Source organism: Capsella rubella, unplaced genomic scaffold, assembly GCF_000375325.1.
Source record: "Capsella rubella cultivar Monte Gargano unplaced genomic scaffold, Caprub1_0 scaffold_4, whole genome shotgun sequence".
Lineage (NCBI taxonomy): Eukaryota > Viridiplantae > Streptophyta > Magnoliopsida > Brassicales > Brassicaceae > Capsella > Capsella rubella.
Window position 1 is genome coordinate 5,973,709 of NW_006238920.1, and position 11,510 is coordinate 5,985,218.

Genomic DNA, 11,510 nt, shown 5'->3' on the forward strand with positions numbered 1-11,510 from the left:
AAGAAAAGTGGATCATGATTGAAGAATGTCGACCGATGAATGAGTAGACCGTATAAACTAGTCGTAGGGTACCCGAAAATAAGAATTCTATATAAAATGAACTGAGTTACTCTCGAGGAACATACTTAATTGGTTTGGACTGAACATCCTTTGAGACGTTTTTATTACACCAATTGTAATGTGGTACAATTTTGTTTGGGACTATATATAGAGAGTCGCGCTCTAAATCGACTACGGACTGTGAAATGGTCAGATAGCCTAAGAAATGGATGATTGAGTCATATTAATTTGGATCTCCACTCTAAAGAAGTCCAAATAATTGATTGAACGACTTGGTTCAGACCAAGTGAATCATCGTAGAACGAGTCATGATCAGTTAAACTATCAGAATCCAAACTTATTATCACGACAACGAGAAACTTACTGGTATGGATAGCTAAGGACTTAACCCATGGAGGCAATGTGATACGATTCATTTTTTAGAGAAGAGTTCAGTATTATAATTTCATGCGATTTTAAAATGTCTTCGAAATTACATTTGTGAAGAAACAAACTACATTTGTACTTATATAGTTATATGTTATTGTTAAAGTTTAAGGATTTAATCCTAGTCCATACTTAAATCTGCCCAATCATGGTTTAGAACCGTGTAGTTTGTATTAAGAAGTCATATCAAGAAGTCTTTCAAAGTAGTGTTTCGCACGTTCTACATTACTCTTAACCATTTCTTTTCACCGCCACACTTCAATCTCTCGGGAACATTTTGTGTACGTGTAAGCCAGTTTCATCGCTGGCCATGACAATCCCAATCCAATACCACCCTTGCTTATCACGCATTGACATTGCCGAGTAAAAACCACAATCATAGGAGAAGAAAGAACAAGAAACCGTGTGTACAATTTTTTATCATAACGTGGCTGTGAAGGAGAGATAGCGCGAGTAAGAAGGCGCGGCAAGCCCGAACTCTCGCGGTTCGGCAGCTCCGCGTCAGTTGGTCGAGTCGTCTGCGAGCTATCTCGTTGCTTTTCGAGAGATATAATGGTGGAGGAGAACAAACGGCATGCCATGGACATTGGTCGCCCAACTAATATCTGTCACGTAGCTCACGTAACATATGATCGCTTCGATGGTTTTCTTGGTCTTCCTTCTGAATTCGAGCCAGACGTACCGAAGAAGCCCCCTAGTGCAAGGTTCAGCTTCTTCTTCTTCTTCATTCTAATGTAAACCGTGAATTGTGTTCAAACATATGACATTATTATTTTTGCTTCATGTCTTTGCAATCCAAATTTTGCAGAAGATTATTAGATTATATAACATGTCAAACGCAAGAGAAAATGTAATGTTCGTTTTGACATTCAAAACAATTACAGGGACAAGAACTAATCCAGCCATTATCATGGTCCAAATTGATCCGAGTTCAATATATGATTACAAATCCTTAAAGGGATTCAAACTGTGTCCTAAATCCGTTTCATATTTACTATAAACTGTATTCTAATGTAGTAGAAGAGACATGATCATGAATCTTTGAGATACAGTAATGTGATGTGAATCCATTTCCAAGTGATGTTTTTGCCTCATGATTTGTTTAACTATTTGCGGGTTTGCAGTGCAACAGTGTTTGGGGTTTCTACAGAGTCAATGCAGCTATCATACGACTCGAGAGGGAATTGTGTTCCGACTATACTCACGCTATTACAAAGCCGGCTATACGAACAAGGAGGTTTGCAGGTAGAAGGAATTTTCAGAATCACAGGAGATAACAGTGAGGAAGAGTATATTCGAGAAGAGTTAAACAAAGGAGTCCTACCAGAAGGCATCGATATCCACTGTCTCGCTGGACTTATAAAGGCATGGTTCAGAGAATTACCGAGAGGAGTACTTGATCCACTGCCATCTCAACAAGTGATGCAGTGTGAGTCAGAGGAGGATTTTGTGAAGGTTGTAAGACTCTTGCCGCAAACGGAGGCTTCTCTTTTGAATTGGGCAATCAATCTGATGGCTGATTTTGTAGAGTTTGAAGATGTCAACAAGATGACCTCCCGTAACCTTGCTTTAGTCTTCGCACCCAACATGTCCCAGGTCACTTCTTGCACTACTTATACATGCATCATGATTTTCAACTCTTAAGCAAATAATGTCACCTAAATCTTAGTGCTCATACCAAAATGAATCAATGCTACCCTGCCTAGCTTCTGATCCACAAACTCGGTCTGTTTCGATTTTATTGCAGATGGCAGATCCTTTAACAGCATTAATGTATGCGGTGCAAGTGATGAACTTGCTGAAGAACCTCACGGACAAAACACTCAGAGAGAGGAAAATTGCAACTTCTCATATCGATTCTTTTGAAAACAGAACTGAAGATGAAGATGGTGATGCGGAAGAATATAATCAAGAGGAAGAAATGTATATTTTTGAAGAAGACGAAGATGAAGATGCTGATGAAACGGATAACAAAGATGAGATAATCGAAGAACCCGGGGAGATAACAAAGCTTGCTGATGAAAAGGAAAAAGAAGATGAGATAATCGAAGAACCCGGAATGATAACACCGCTTGGTGATGAAAAGGAGGAGGAAGATGAGATAATCGAAGAATCCGGGAGGATAACACCGCTTGCTGATGAACACATACCATCGAGTGAAGTGAATGCTAATGATCAAAAGAAACAGGAAACATGAAGACAGTTGTTTGGAGTTGGAAAAAGGCATTAGAAGTACGTATTGTGTGTTTCGATTGAATTCTCTTCTCTTTTTGTTTTCTTCGTTATCTAATGTGCATGTAACTTAGGCTAATTGTTCCAAATACAACATATGCATTTGTGTTTACATGAAAACATATACAATCTTTTTTCATATAATAGTTTTGCAAGGCAAAATTGACAACTTAGAAAGAGGAAAGAGCCACAGCAAATTTTGAGATGTATTTAACCATATTTTGGTCTTTTTATTTTTGGGCTTACCCTTTAAGACTAAGCCACTAATTGTTGTAAAAAGATTTCCCCAGTGCTATCATAAACAAAAGATGGAAGGTTCCAACACCCAAAAGATTTAGATATTACCATCCATAGTAAGAAGCACCTTGTATAACTCTGGACGACGGTCACGGAACACTCCCCAGCTTTGCCTTTTTGACTTGATCTTCTCAAGATCAAACTGTGCCACGAGAACGGCTTCCGATTTATCATCTGCCTCAGCCACTATTTCACCTGTTGGTCCTGTCATATCATAACAACAAAATTGGGAAACATTGTTAAGAAAATGCTTATTGATAAAAATTTGCATCTAAACTTTAAAGCTGATCTCATCTGAATCAGTTACAAATTGTTACCGGCAATGAAGGAAGTTCCATAGAAAGTGATCTGACTGGGTCCATGCTCAGTTTCAATTACTTCCTTCCCTATGCGATTTGAAGCTACAAGAGGCACCTGAAACCCAAAGTATTGCCTCACTCATTAGCAATTCGGTAACAAAAAAAAGCGATTAATCAACAGAGTGAAGCACATTTTGGCAAATTATAATCAGAAGAAAAAAGTGGAACAAACTAGACATGTAATTTTATTACTCATGCCAGTGTAAACTCACTTACAGTAATTAAGTTATACACATATCAAACCAATCTGAGACTGATTGACTTCAAAATATAAAGTGTTAAAACCTAATCACTTACCACGTTAGCTCCAGCATGCCCTTGCATAACTCTCCTCCAATGATCACGAGAATCCAATCCCTGGTCTTGAGGTTCAGAACCAATAGCAGTGGGATAAAACAATATTTCAGCACCCTGTAGAACCATAGCTCGAGCTGCCTCAGGAAACCACTGATCCCAACAGATAGCTGAACAAGACATTTCATTAATACTTCAGTTAAGATGAAGTGACAAAGAAAAGGACATAAGAAACAGAGTTCTGCATAGAGCATCTTACCCACTCCAATTTTTGCAAACTTTGTCTGGAAAACCTATTCACACCAAAGGGAGAAGAGATCAATCATGTGAACCAAATAACATGAAAAATAAGAATTATGTTTCAATTTGAGATAATATTACCTTAAAGCCAGTGTCTCCAGGATTGAAATAAAACTTCTCTTGATAACCTGAAGATAAGAATAAGTCTCAGCAAAAAAAAAGTAGCAAGAACTAAAGCCATTTCCAACTCAAAACATAACTCACCCGGTCCATCAGGAATATGTGATTTCCTATAAATTCCCAAGTCAGTTCCATCAGCATCAATTATGGCTATTGAATTGTAATGTGCAGTATTAGCCTCCTCAAAGAAGCTAACCGGTATCACAACACCCAATTCCTTTGCCAGCTTCTGCATCCTGTGTTAAAATAAACTGTCCAACCATTAAAACACCAGCTAGCAGATATATATACATCTGAGACTCCACTTTACCGAGCTAGATACCAAAGCGGCATAGAGAAAAATCGAACAACCGATCTCACCTCGCAATGGTGGGATGGTTCTTGTAAGGCTTGGCTCGCTGAAAGAAGTCCTCTCTTTGCGCTTGACAGAAGTAATATCCCTCAAACAGCTCCTGTTATTAAAAAAGTTCATACATGTAAGAAACCAAATTCTTGAAGACAAGCTAAACTAGATAAATCCAAACGCTATTTTTATAAGCAGCTTTGATTTGTTCCAAAGACTAATCAAGTGAAGAGCTAGAATGACCTGAATAAGAACGATGTTAGCTCCTTTTGCGTGAGCTTCCCTGACCAACCTGCATAAACGTATACAATTCGATTCTAAGGTACCAAAATCGAATTCACAGAGGCATTTTCTAAAATCAGAGCTCGAAATTGAACCATGCTGAATTCTCAAATTGTGCAAAACAGATGAATAGTTCAATTCGTTGGATACACATATGGAAAGTTCAAGGACTAGGAAGATGAGAGAAAGAGAGAGACGAACCGTTCAGCGGCGGCGACATTGGTGGAGATATCGTCGGAGCAAGCGAATTGGAGAGATGACACAACCACTTCTCTTCTTCTTCCTTCTATTTCCATGGTTTCTCTCTCTCTCTCTCTCTCTCTCTTCCTCTGTGTGTTTTTCTCAGTGAAGAGAAATAATGAACGCTTCTCAGAAATCGAATAAGGTAGCTGCTGACACAATTTGACTGTGACAAGAGAAGAAAAAAGGGAAAAAAGGAAGAAGAGAACATTTTCTCTTTTACAGAAATCGAATAAAGGGTCCAATAAACGCAAAGCAAACGCAGCCGCAGACGCAGACGCAGACGCAAACGTTAAAATTGGTTTCTAAGGGAATACTTGGGTGAACATCCTCGTTCATTAGATTAACCAATTAAAATGAAATAATTTGCCACATCATACTATATATATATATATATATATATATATATAATCAAAACTAAAATCAGTAAAACAAAATAGATTATGGAATCAAATTCTATAGGAATTTTATTAAGGAAATTTTATATTTCGGTATGAGTTTATAAAAGAATGGTTAGGGTTTAGTTTTTATACATAAACAAAAATTGTATTTCGGTTTGGGTTAACAAAATAATGGTTAACGTTTATATTTTGTAATTAAACAAAATTATATTTCGGTTTGGGTTGAAAAAATAGTGGTTAGAGTTTAGATTTTGTAATTAAATGAAGTTATATTTTGGTTTGGGTTGACAAAATAGTGGGTAGAGTTTAGATTTTGTAATTAAACGAAATTATATTTCGGTTTGGGTTGATAAAATAGTGGTTATATTATACAGATTTTGTTTTCATGATTTTAGTTTTGATTTTTTTTTATATACAGTATGACGTGGCAAATTACTTCATTTTAATTGGTTAATCTAACCCAAGTATTTTTCGTGAATATTAGGTAGTTCGAGCGGACAAAACGACCTATGAACCAAACCGTTTTTTATTGACGATTCACTAATGTATTTGTAGTAGTGCAGTCTCAAGGAAAACAAAAGGAAACCATAATTGACAAAGTGCGGACTGTTTTTATATACAAATAAAGTTTATCCGTTACGGTTTGTTGTCCGTTCCAAAATTAGAATAGACTAACCCGCCAATAGATTTTTCCATCCCAACCGCTGTAACCATTCACAACCTAAACCTTTGGTTGTTGTATACTTGTATCAGTCCACGTTCGTTTAGTACCGTAATCGCTTCTTCACCCTAAACCATTGGTTGTTGTATACTTGTATCAGTCCATGTTCGTTTAGTACCATAATCGCTTCTTCACCTTAAACCTTTGGTTGTTGTATACTTGTAGTTGTATCAGTCCATGTTCGTTTAGTACCATAATCGCTTCGTCCACCTTTTAAACCATTGGCCTTTTTGATGTTTATGTACGAAAGGACTTCCAAAATAAAACTTCCAAAAAAGAAAAGAGTAAAACGTTTAGCAAAATATAAGCTAACGTGCGCCGAAGCCGAATTTAGCATAACAATCTAACGTGCGCCAAATTGTCGCCGTGCTCATCCAATTTCACCGACCCACACATCAATTCTCCGAAAATCTTAAAAACCAGGAATCAACAAAATTCACCTATTCGGAAAGATCTGAGAAAACATGGCCGTACGAGCAACGGTGTCGCGTTTTCCGATCGATGTAGACGCTCAAGAGGCGTCAGGACTCCCTTGGGGACTGACAGTAACACCATTCGCGGCTAAAGACGAGAACGGAATCGGACCGGCGTATGGATCTAACGGTCATCTTCTTCCTCGTTGCGAAAACTGCTACGCTTACTTCAATACTTACTGTGAGCTTGATCAATGGGCTTGGAATTGCTCGCTTTGCGGAACTCTCAATGGACTGCCTTCAGATGCTATTGCTCGTTACTCGAATCCTCAGTCTATACCTGAAATGACTTCTTCCTTCATTGATCTTGAGTTGCCTTGTATGTGTATTGCGCCGCCTTTGTACCGATCCCTTTGTTTTGTTTGTTGGAATTGGTTCTGATTTCTGCTTAATTGTTTTGTTTTTTAGTGGATGGATCGGAGGAGGAGATGACACAAGCGCGGCCTGTGTATGTCGCGGCGATTGATATCTCGTGTAAGGCTTCGTTCTTCTCTCTTATGTTTGAAGCTACATTGTGATCAGTGTAGTTGAATTGTGCGATTGGTGAACTTTTGGATTGTAACTTTCAAAAGCAATGCGAGTATCAATTTGCTTTGAGTTAGTGTAAATTGTGAATCTAGCTTGGTTTTGTATGCTTCTCTGGTGTATATATCGAGTTTTGGCTAGCCTTATGTCGTGATGTTGTCATGAATTTGGAGATATGGCATGGTAGCAGTAGATTTACCTCGAATTGTTTGGAACATAGGATTGTATGATCTTTCAGCTCTGCTCTTCATGAAATTTCTGTTTGGATGGTCTTCAAATGTAATGTGGTGTACTTTGTGAGCGTTCAAGTCTTTTATGTTTTAATTTTTCCATGACTATAGATATATTATGGTATAGTAGCTGTAGATTTACTTCGGAATGTACTGAAAAGTGAGTTTAATGATCATTCATCTGGTCTTTATCATTTTTTTTTTCTTTTTGAATGGTCTTCTGACAGAATGTGTTGTGTACCTCATGTACGTCCTAGTCTCTCAGTCTTGTAAATATCATCATGGTGTCCGCAAGAACAATCTATATATGATTGCTTTCTTAAAGTCAAACTGGTCTTTTATCTTCAGTTTCCTTTTTTCTCTGTATAAGTGCCATCGTCTTCTTGAAATGTTTCGATTTTGTGTTGCTCATACTTAATTTTTAATCTACAGCTTCTGAGGAATTTTTGGAGCTTACAAAAAGTTCATTGCTAGCGGCTCTGGAAGGTCATTTCATACAAAATTTGAAGACAACGAATCATTTTTCTTTTGTGTGACTGTGTTCTGAGGGTGAAATTTCTTTCTTATTTTTCTATATTGCAGCTCTAAGTCCAGGTGCTCTTTTTGGTCTTGTTACGTTCAGCCACAAAATAGGACTGTATGATGTTCAAGGACCTATACCAGTTGTAAAGAATGTATTTATTCCCTCTGATGTGGAGAGCAGTTTATCACTAGAACTTGAGGATGTTATGCCCTTGTTACAATTTTTGGCTCCGGTATGGTCATTTTTTAACATCTCCTTTCATGTTTCTATTTCTTTGGTGATTCATGGTGATTGTTGGATCACATGGTTAGCATACTAAGTCCCCTTGCTATATACTTCCTGCAGGTAGAGACTTGCAAGGATCGTATCGCTGCTGCTCTTGAAACACTCAGACCAATAACTTCCTGGGAGAGATCAGCTGGAGCAGCTCAAGGGATGGATAGTGTGTTGATGGGTGGTAGAGGCTTTGGTACAGCTATGGAAGCTCTCTTCAACTATCTAGGATCTGAATTTGGGAATACATTTGCATTAGGTATACAAAAATATATAGCATGCCTATATATGTTTCACATAGCCATAGACATAGTGGGGAGTGTTTTATTGACTTGATATAAGTGCAGCTAGGGTGTTTGCTTTCCTATCTGGTCCTCCTGATTATGGACGTGGACAACTGGATACAAGTAGATATGGTGAACAATATGCAAGTAAAAGGGTAGATGCCGACCGTGCTTTGCTTCCTGAGCAAACACCATTCTACAAAGATCTAGTAAGACACTTTTTTTCTTCAAAATATTCTATCTTCAATATGGATATACACTGTGAGCTTAGATCTAACGGCTCTTTTGTAGGCCACAATTGCTGTCCAATCAGGTGTATGCGTAGATTTATTTGCAGTTACAAATGAGTACACAGATTTAGCATCCCTGAAGTTCCTTAGCATCGAAAGTGGTGGTTCGCTATTTTTGTATTCAAGCACTGATGATTCGACTCTTCCCCAAGACATGTTAGTTCTGATGCTTGGCCAGCATTATTTTTTAAAACTTCAATAGAAAGAAGGCAGGTTATGCTTTATTCGAGTGTTACCAAATTAATTAAAACAAAATTGCACGATGTTCTTTTACAGGTTTCGGATGCTTAATCGGCCGTATGCTTTCAATTGCGTCTTGAGATTGAGAACGTCAACTGAATTCAAACCTGGCAACTCTGTAAGTGGTTTAGTGAGAAACTTCAGATAATGATATTTTCTGTCTTTTACTTTGCTTTACCTAACTATTTAGCTTTACTCTGCAGTTTGGTCACTTCTTTCCTGATCCACAGTACGAGAACCTTCAACATATCATTTGCTGTGATTCATATGCAACATATGCTTATGACTTTGATTTTGCAGATAATACTGGATTTTCCAGGTAAACTTAAGAATTATTGTGTTATTGTATAAATTTTTAATGATTGGGTGGAATTGATGAAATGGATGCAAGTTGCGACCATGCGCTCAGACTTTTGTTAAGCTCCTGATCCTTGATTTTTCACTTCTATTTTGAATTTCAATGGATCTGTAATTAGTCATTTCATGCTTTTCCTGACATGCAATCGAATATTATTAATTTTTAGAATTATCAAAGTTTTTACTAAATTGTTGAATCCTGATTCCAAGAAGAATAAAAGCCAAGCATTTTAGAAGAAGTCGCCAGTTTGGTTAAGAGACATGGGACTCATAGATGCTAACTTCTTTTTGCTCATTACCTTTTCCAGACATTCTGGAGAGCAACCAGTGGTGCAAATTGCATTCCAGTACACAGTCGTTGTACCTCCCGAGGCACTGTCAAATTCCGAAATGTCATCTTCAAGTAGGTATGATTATATATCCATGCTCTTGATTGACTATTGTAGTCATTGTTTGCCAGTGGCAAACATAGAAGGCTAGGCTAAGCTTTTAATTGACTTTTTTGTTAAATCGAGTACTAGAATTGAATCTTATAACTAGTACACTGGTCCACGCCAAAGCGTAGAGTTGATAGTAAACCTAAAACTTCCCTAATTGTTTATATCCTGTTAATGACCCCAGACAATCTATGTTTTACAGAGGCAAACACACAATTCAGAGACGACTAAGGATCAGAACCATGCAATTTGGAACTGCTCACAACATCAATGAAATTTATGACAGTGTGGATCATGAAGTTGTTCTCTCATTGCTCGTTCACAAGGTAAAAGTTATTTCATGTTTTTATCCCGGCTCAAGTGAAAGAAATGAATCCGTTGTTAATCTGCTAATTATGCATGCATTTTCGTAACTAAATCTGTGCAGGTAATTTTGGCCTCTCTGGAAGATGGAGTCCGAGAAGGGAGGGCATTGCTTCATGATTGGCTAGTAATTCTAACAGCACAATACAATGATGCCTTCAATCTCGTCCAATACAAAAACGGAAACAAGTCAATGAGTTCTCAGATTGATATCACGTTTTCACAATGCCCTCAACTTGAGCCATTGCCTCGTTTAGTATTTGCCTTACTGCGGAATCCCCTTCTCCGGTTTCATGAAGAAGGTGTTCATCCTGACTACAGAATCTACTTACAATGCCTTTTCAGGTAATCACCCCAATAACCTAATGAGTTGTTGTGAGTTGTATTGTATCTCAGGCTGGGATTGTTTCAAATGTCAACTTCTGCATTGGCGTTTACATGTGACAAAACTCTATCACAGATTAAGCTTTTTAGTTTTCTCATTATATCTTTTGCAAAGTGTTAAGGCAATAGTCAAAAATGCAAATGGAGTTTCTCCTTCCTATTGTGTTTGTTTTTTCCATTCCGACAAACAATCAAGGCTTAAATTCTCTAGATTTTTTACTTAGTTTTGTTTTCTCAAAATTGCAGTGTATTGGACCCGAGCTCTCTCCATTGCGGGATTTACCCAGCGCTAATGTCATATTCAACACCAGATACACTGGCATATCCTCGTCATTCATTGAGCCGTGCAGCATTGATAACAAGTGGTAGTCCAATATTTTTCCTAGATGCATATACCACTTTGATAGTCTTCTACTCATCAACAGCAGACCCGTCAATGCCTTTCCCTCCCCCACAAGACTGTAAGATTCTCACTGAAATCATAAACCAATTCAGCCACCTTTAGATCTGTTTGGTTATGTTTACGTTTACCTGAAAATTGTATCTCATAGGTTTATTGAGGAAGACCATAAACAAGGTGAAGCAAGAAAGGAACATCACACCAAAACTGATGTTTATACGAGGAGGAAAAGACGATGCTACCGCCTTTGAGAACTATCTTATAGAAGAACAAGATGTGGATGGTAGCGGTTTTGCTAGCGCTATGGGTTTTGTGTCGTTCCTCGATGATATTTCGCTGCGCGTCACTGAATACATGAAGTGAAAGCCAGATGACCCTTTAGGTTCTTTTATACAGTACATCCCAACTCGAAAAACGTTTCCCATTTAGAGTTTTTTGCTCTTGTTGTAACATTTGAGTAGACTAGCTCCCAACTTTTTTGGCTCTCCGAATCAGAATATGGATAATTAAGCAAAAATTGGTTCTTCATTCTTCTGTTGCAAAACTTCATTTTCTCAACTCTCAGTCTTAGTCACGAAGACTCAGAATCTGGGTTTGTTTTGTATGTGTTTTTCTCTGATTTCGTATAATTAGATCACTTGAGTCTCGAATGTGTG

The 11,510-nt window shown here is 37.8% G+C and overlaps 3 protein-coding genes across 3 annotated transcripts; 2 read left to right on the plus strand and 1 right to left on the minus strand.

The window, feature by feature from the left end:
* Nucleotides 1-1,038: 1,038 nt before the first annotated feature.
* LOC17888398 (rho GTPase-activating protein 5) lies at nt 1,039-2,862 on the plus strand. The gene is made up of 3 exons (XM_006295576.2): nt 1,039-1,190; nt 1,611-2,082; nt 2,234-2,862. The coding sequence occupies exons 1-3, from the start codon at nt 1,039-1,041 to the stop codon at nt 2,681-2,683; spliced, it is 1,074 nt and encodes a 357-aa protein (XP_006295638.2). The 3' UTR covers nt 2,684-2,862.
* Nucleotides 2,863-2,901: 39 nt separating this feature from the next.
* LOC17890044 (N-carbamoylputrescine amidase) lies at nt 2,902-5,137 on the minus strand. The gene is made up of 9 exons (XM_006294635.2): nt 4,915-5,137; nt 4,675-4,723; nt 4,449-4,540; nt 4,173-4,324; nt 4,050-4,096; nt 3,928-3,961; nt 3,672-3,838; nt 3,333-3,429; nt 2,902-3,219 (listed from the first exon to the last, which is right to left on the minus strand). The coding sequence occupies exons 1-9, from the start codon at nt 5,007-5,009 to the stop codon at nt 3,053-3,055; spliced, it is 900 nt and encodes a 299-aa protein (XP_006294697.1). The 5' UTR covers nt 5,010-5,137; the 3' UTR covers nt 2,902-3,052.
* A 1,314-nt stretch (nt 5,138-6,451) lies between these two features.
* On the plus strand, nt 6,452-11,412 carry LOC17890476 (protein transport protein sec24). Its single transcript, XM_006293680.2, has 14 exons — nt 6,452-6,867; nt 6,957-7,022; nt 7,736-7,789; nt 7,886-8,058; nt 8,172-8,358; nt 8,447-8,592; nt 8,675-8,829; nt 8,950-9,031; nt 9,117-9,232; nt 9,579-9,677; nt 9,910-10,033; nt 10,135-10,415; nt 10,701-10,915; nt 11,006-11,412. The coding sequence occupies exons 1-14, from the start codon at nt 6,540-6,542 to the stop codon at nt 11,215-11,217; spliced, it is 2,238 nt and encodes a 745-aa protein (XP_006293742.1). The 5' UTR covers nt 6,452-6,539; the 3' UTR covers nt 11,218-11,412.
* The last annotated feature ends 98 nt before the right edge of the window (nt 11,413-11,510 follow it).

Bases quoted from the DNA above. Each gene is read 5' to 3' on its own strand.
- LOC17888398 (XM_006295576.2), top strand. From the start codon at position 1,039: ATGGTGGAGGAGAACAAACGGCATGCCATGGACATTGGTCGCCCAACT. The intron at 1,191-1,610 runs GTTCAGCTTCTT...GCGGGTTTGCAG, and splicing joins AAGAAGCCCCCTAGTGCAAG to TGCAACAGTGTTTGGGGTTT. The intron at 2,083-2,233 runs GTCACTTCTTGC...ATTTTATTGCAG, and splicing joins TCGCACCCAACATGTCCCAG to ATGGCAGATCCTTTAACAGC.
- LOC17890044 (XM_006294635.2), bottom strand. From the start codon at position 5,009: ATGGAAATAGAAGGAAGAAGAAGAGAAGTGGTTGTGTCATCTCTCCAA. The intron at 4,097-4,172 runs GTGAGTTATGTT...TCTTATCTTCAG, and splicing joins ACATATTCCTGATGGACCGG to GTTATCAAGAGAAGTTTTAT. The intron at 3,220-3,332 runs GTAACAATTTGT...ATGATATGACAG, and splicing joins TGGAACTTCCTTCATTGCCG to GACCAACAGGTGAAATAGTG.
- LOC17890476 (XM_006293680.2), top strand. From the start codon at position 6,540: ATGGCCGTACGAGCAACGGTGTCGCGTTTTCCGATCGATGTAGACGCT. The intron at 7,023-7,735 runs GTAAGGCTTCGT...TTTAATCTACAG, and splicing joins CGCGGCGATTGATATCTCGT to CTTCTGAGGAATTTTTGGAG. The intron at 9,233-9,578 runs GTAAACTTAAGA...TACCTTTTCCAG, and splicing joins GATAATACTGGATTTTCCAG to ACATTCTGGAGAGCAACCAG.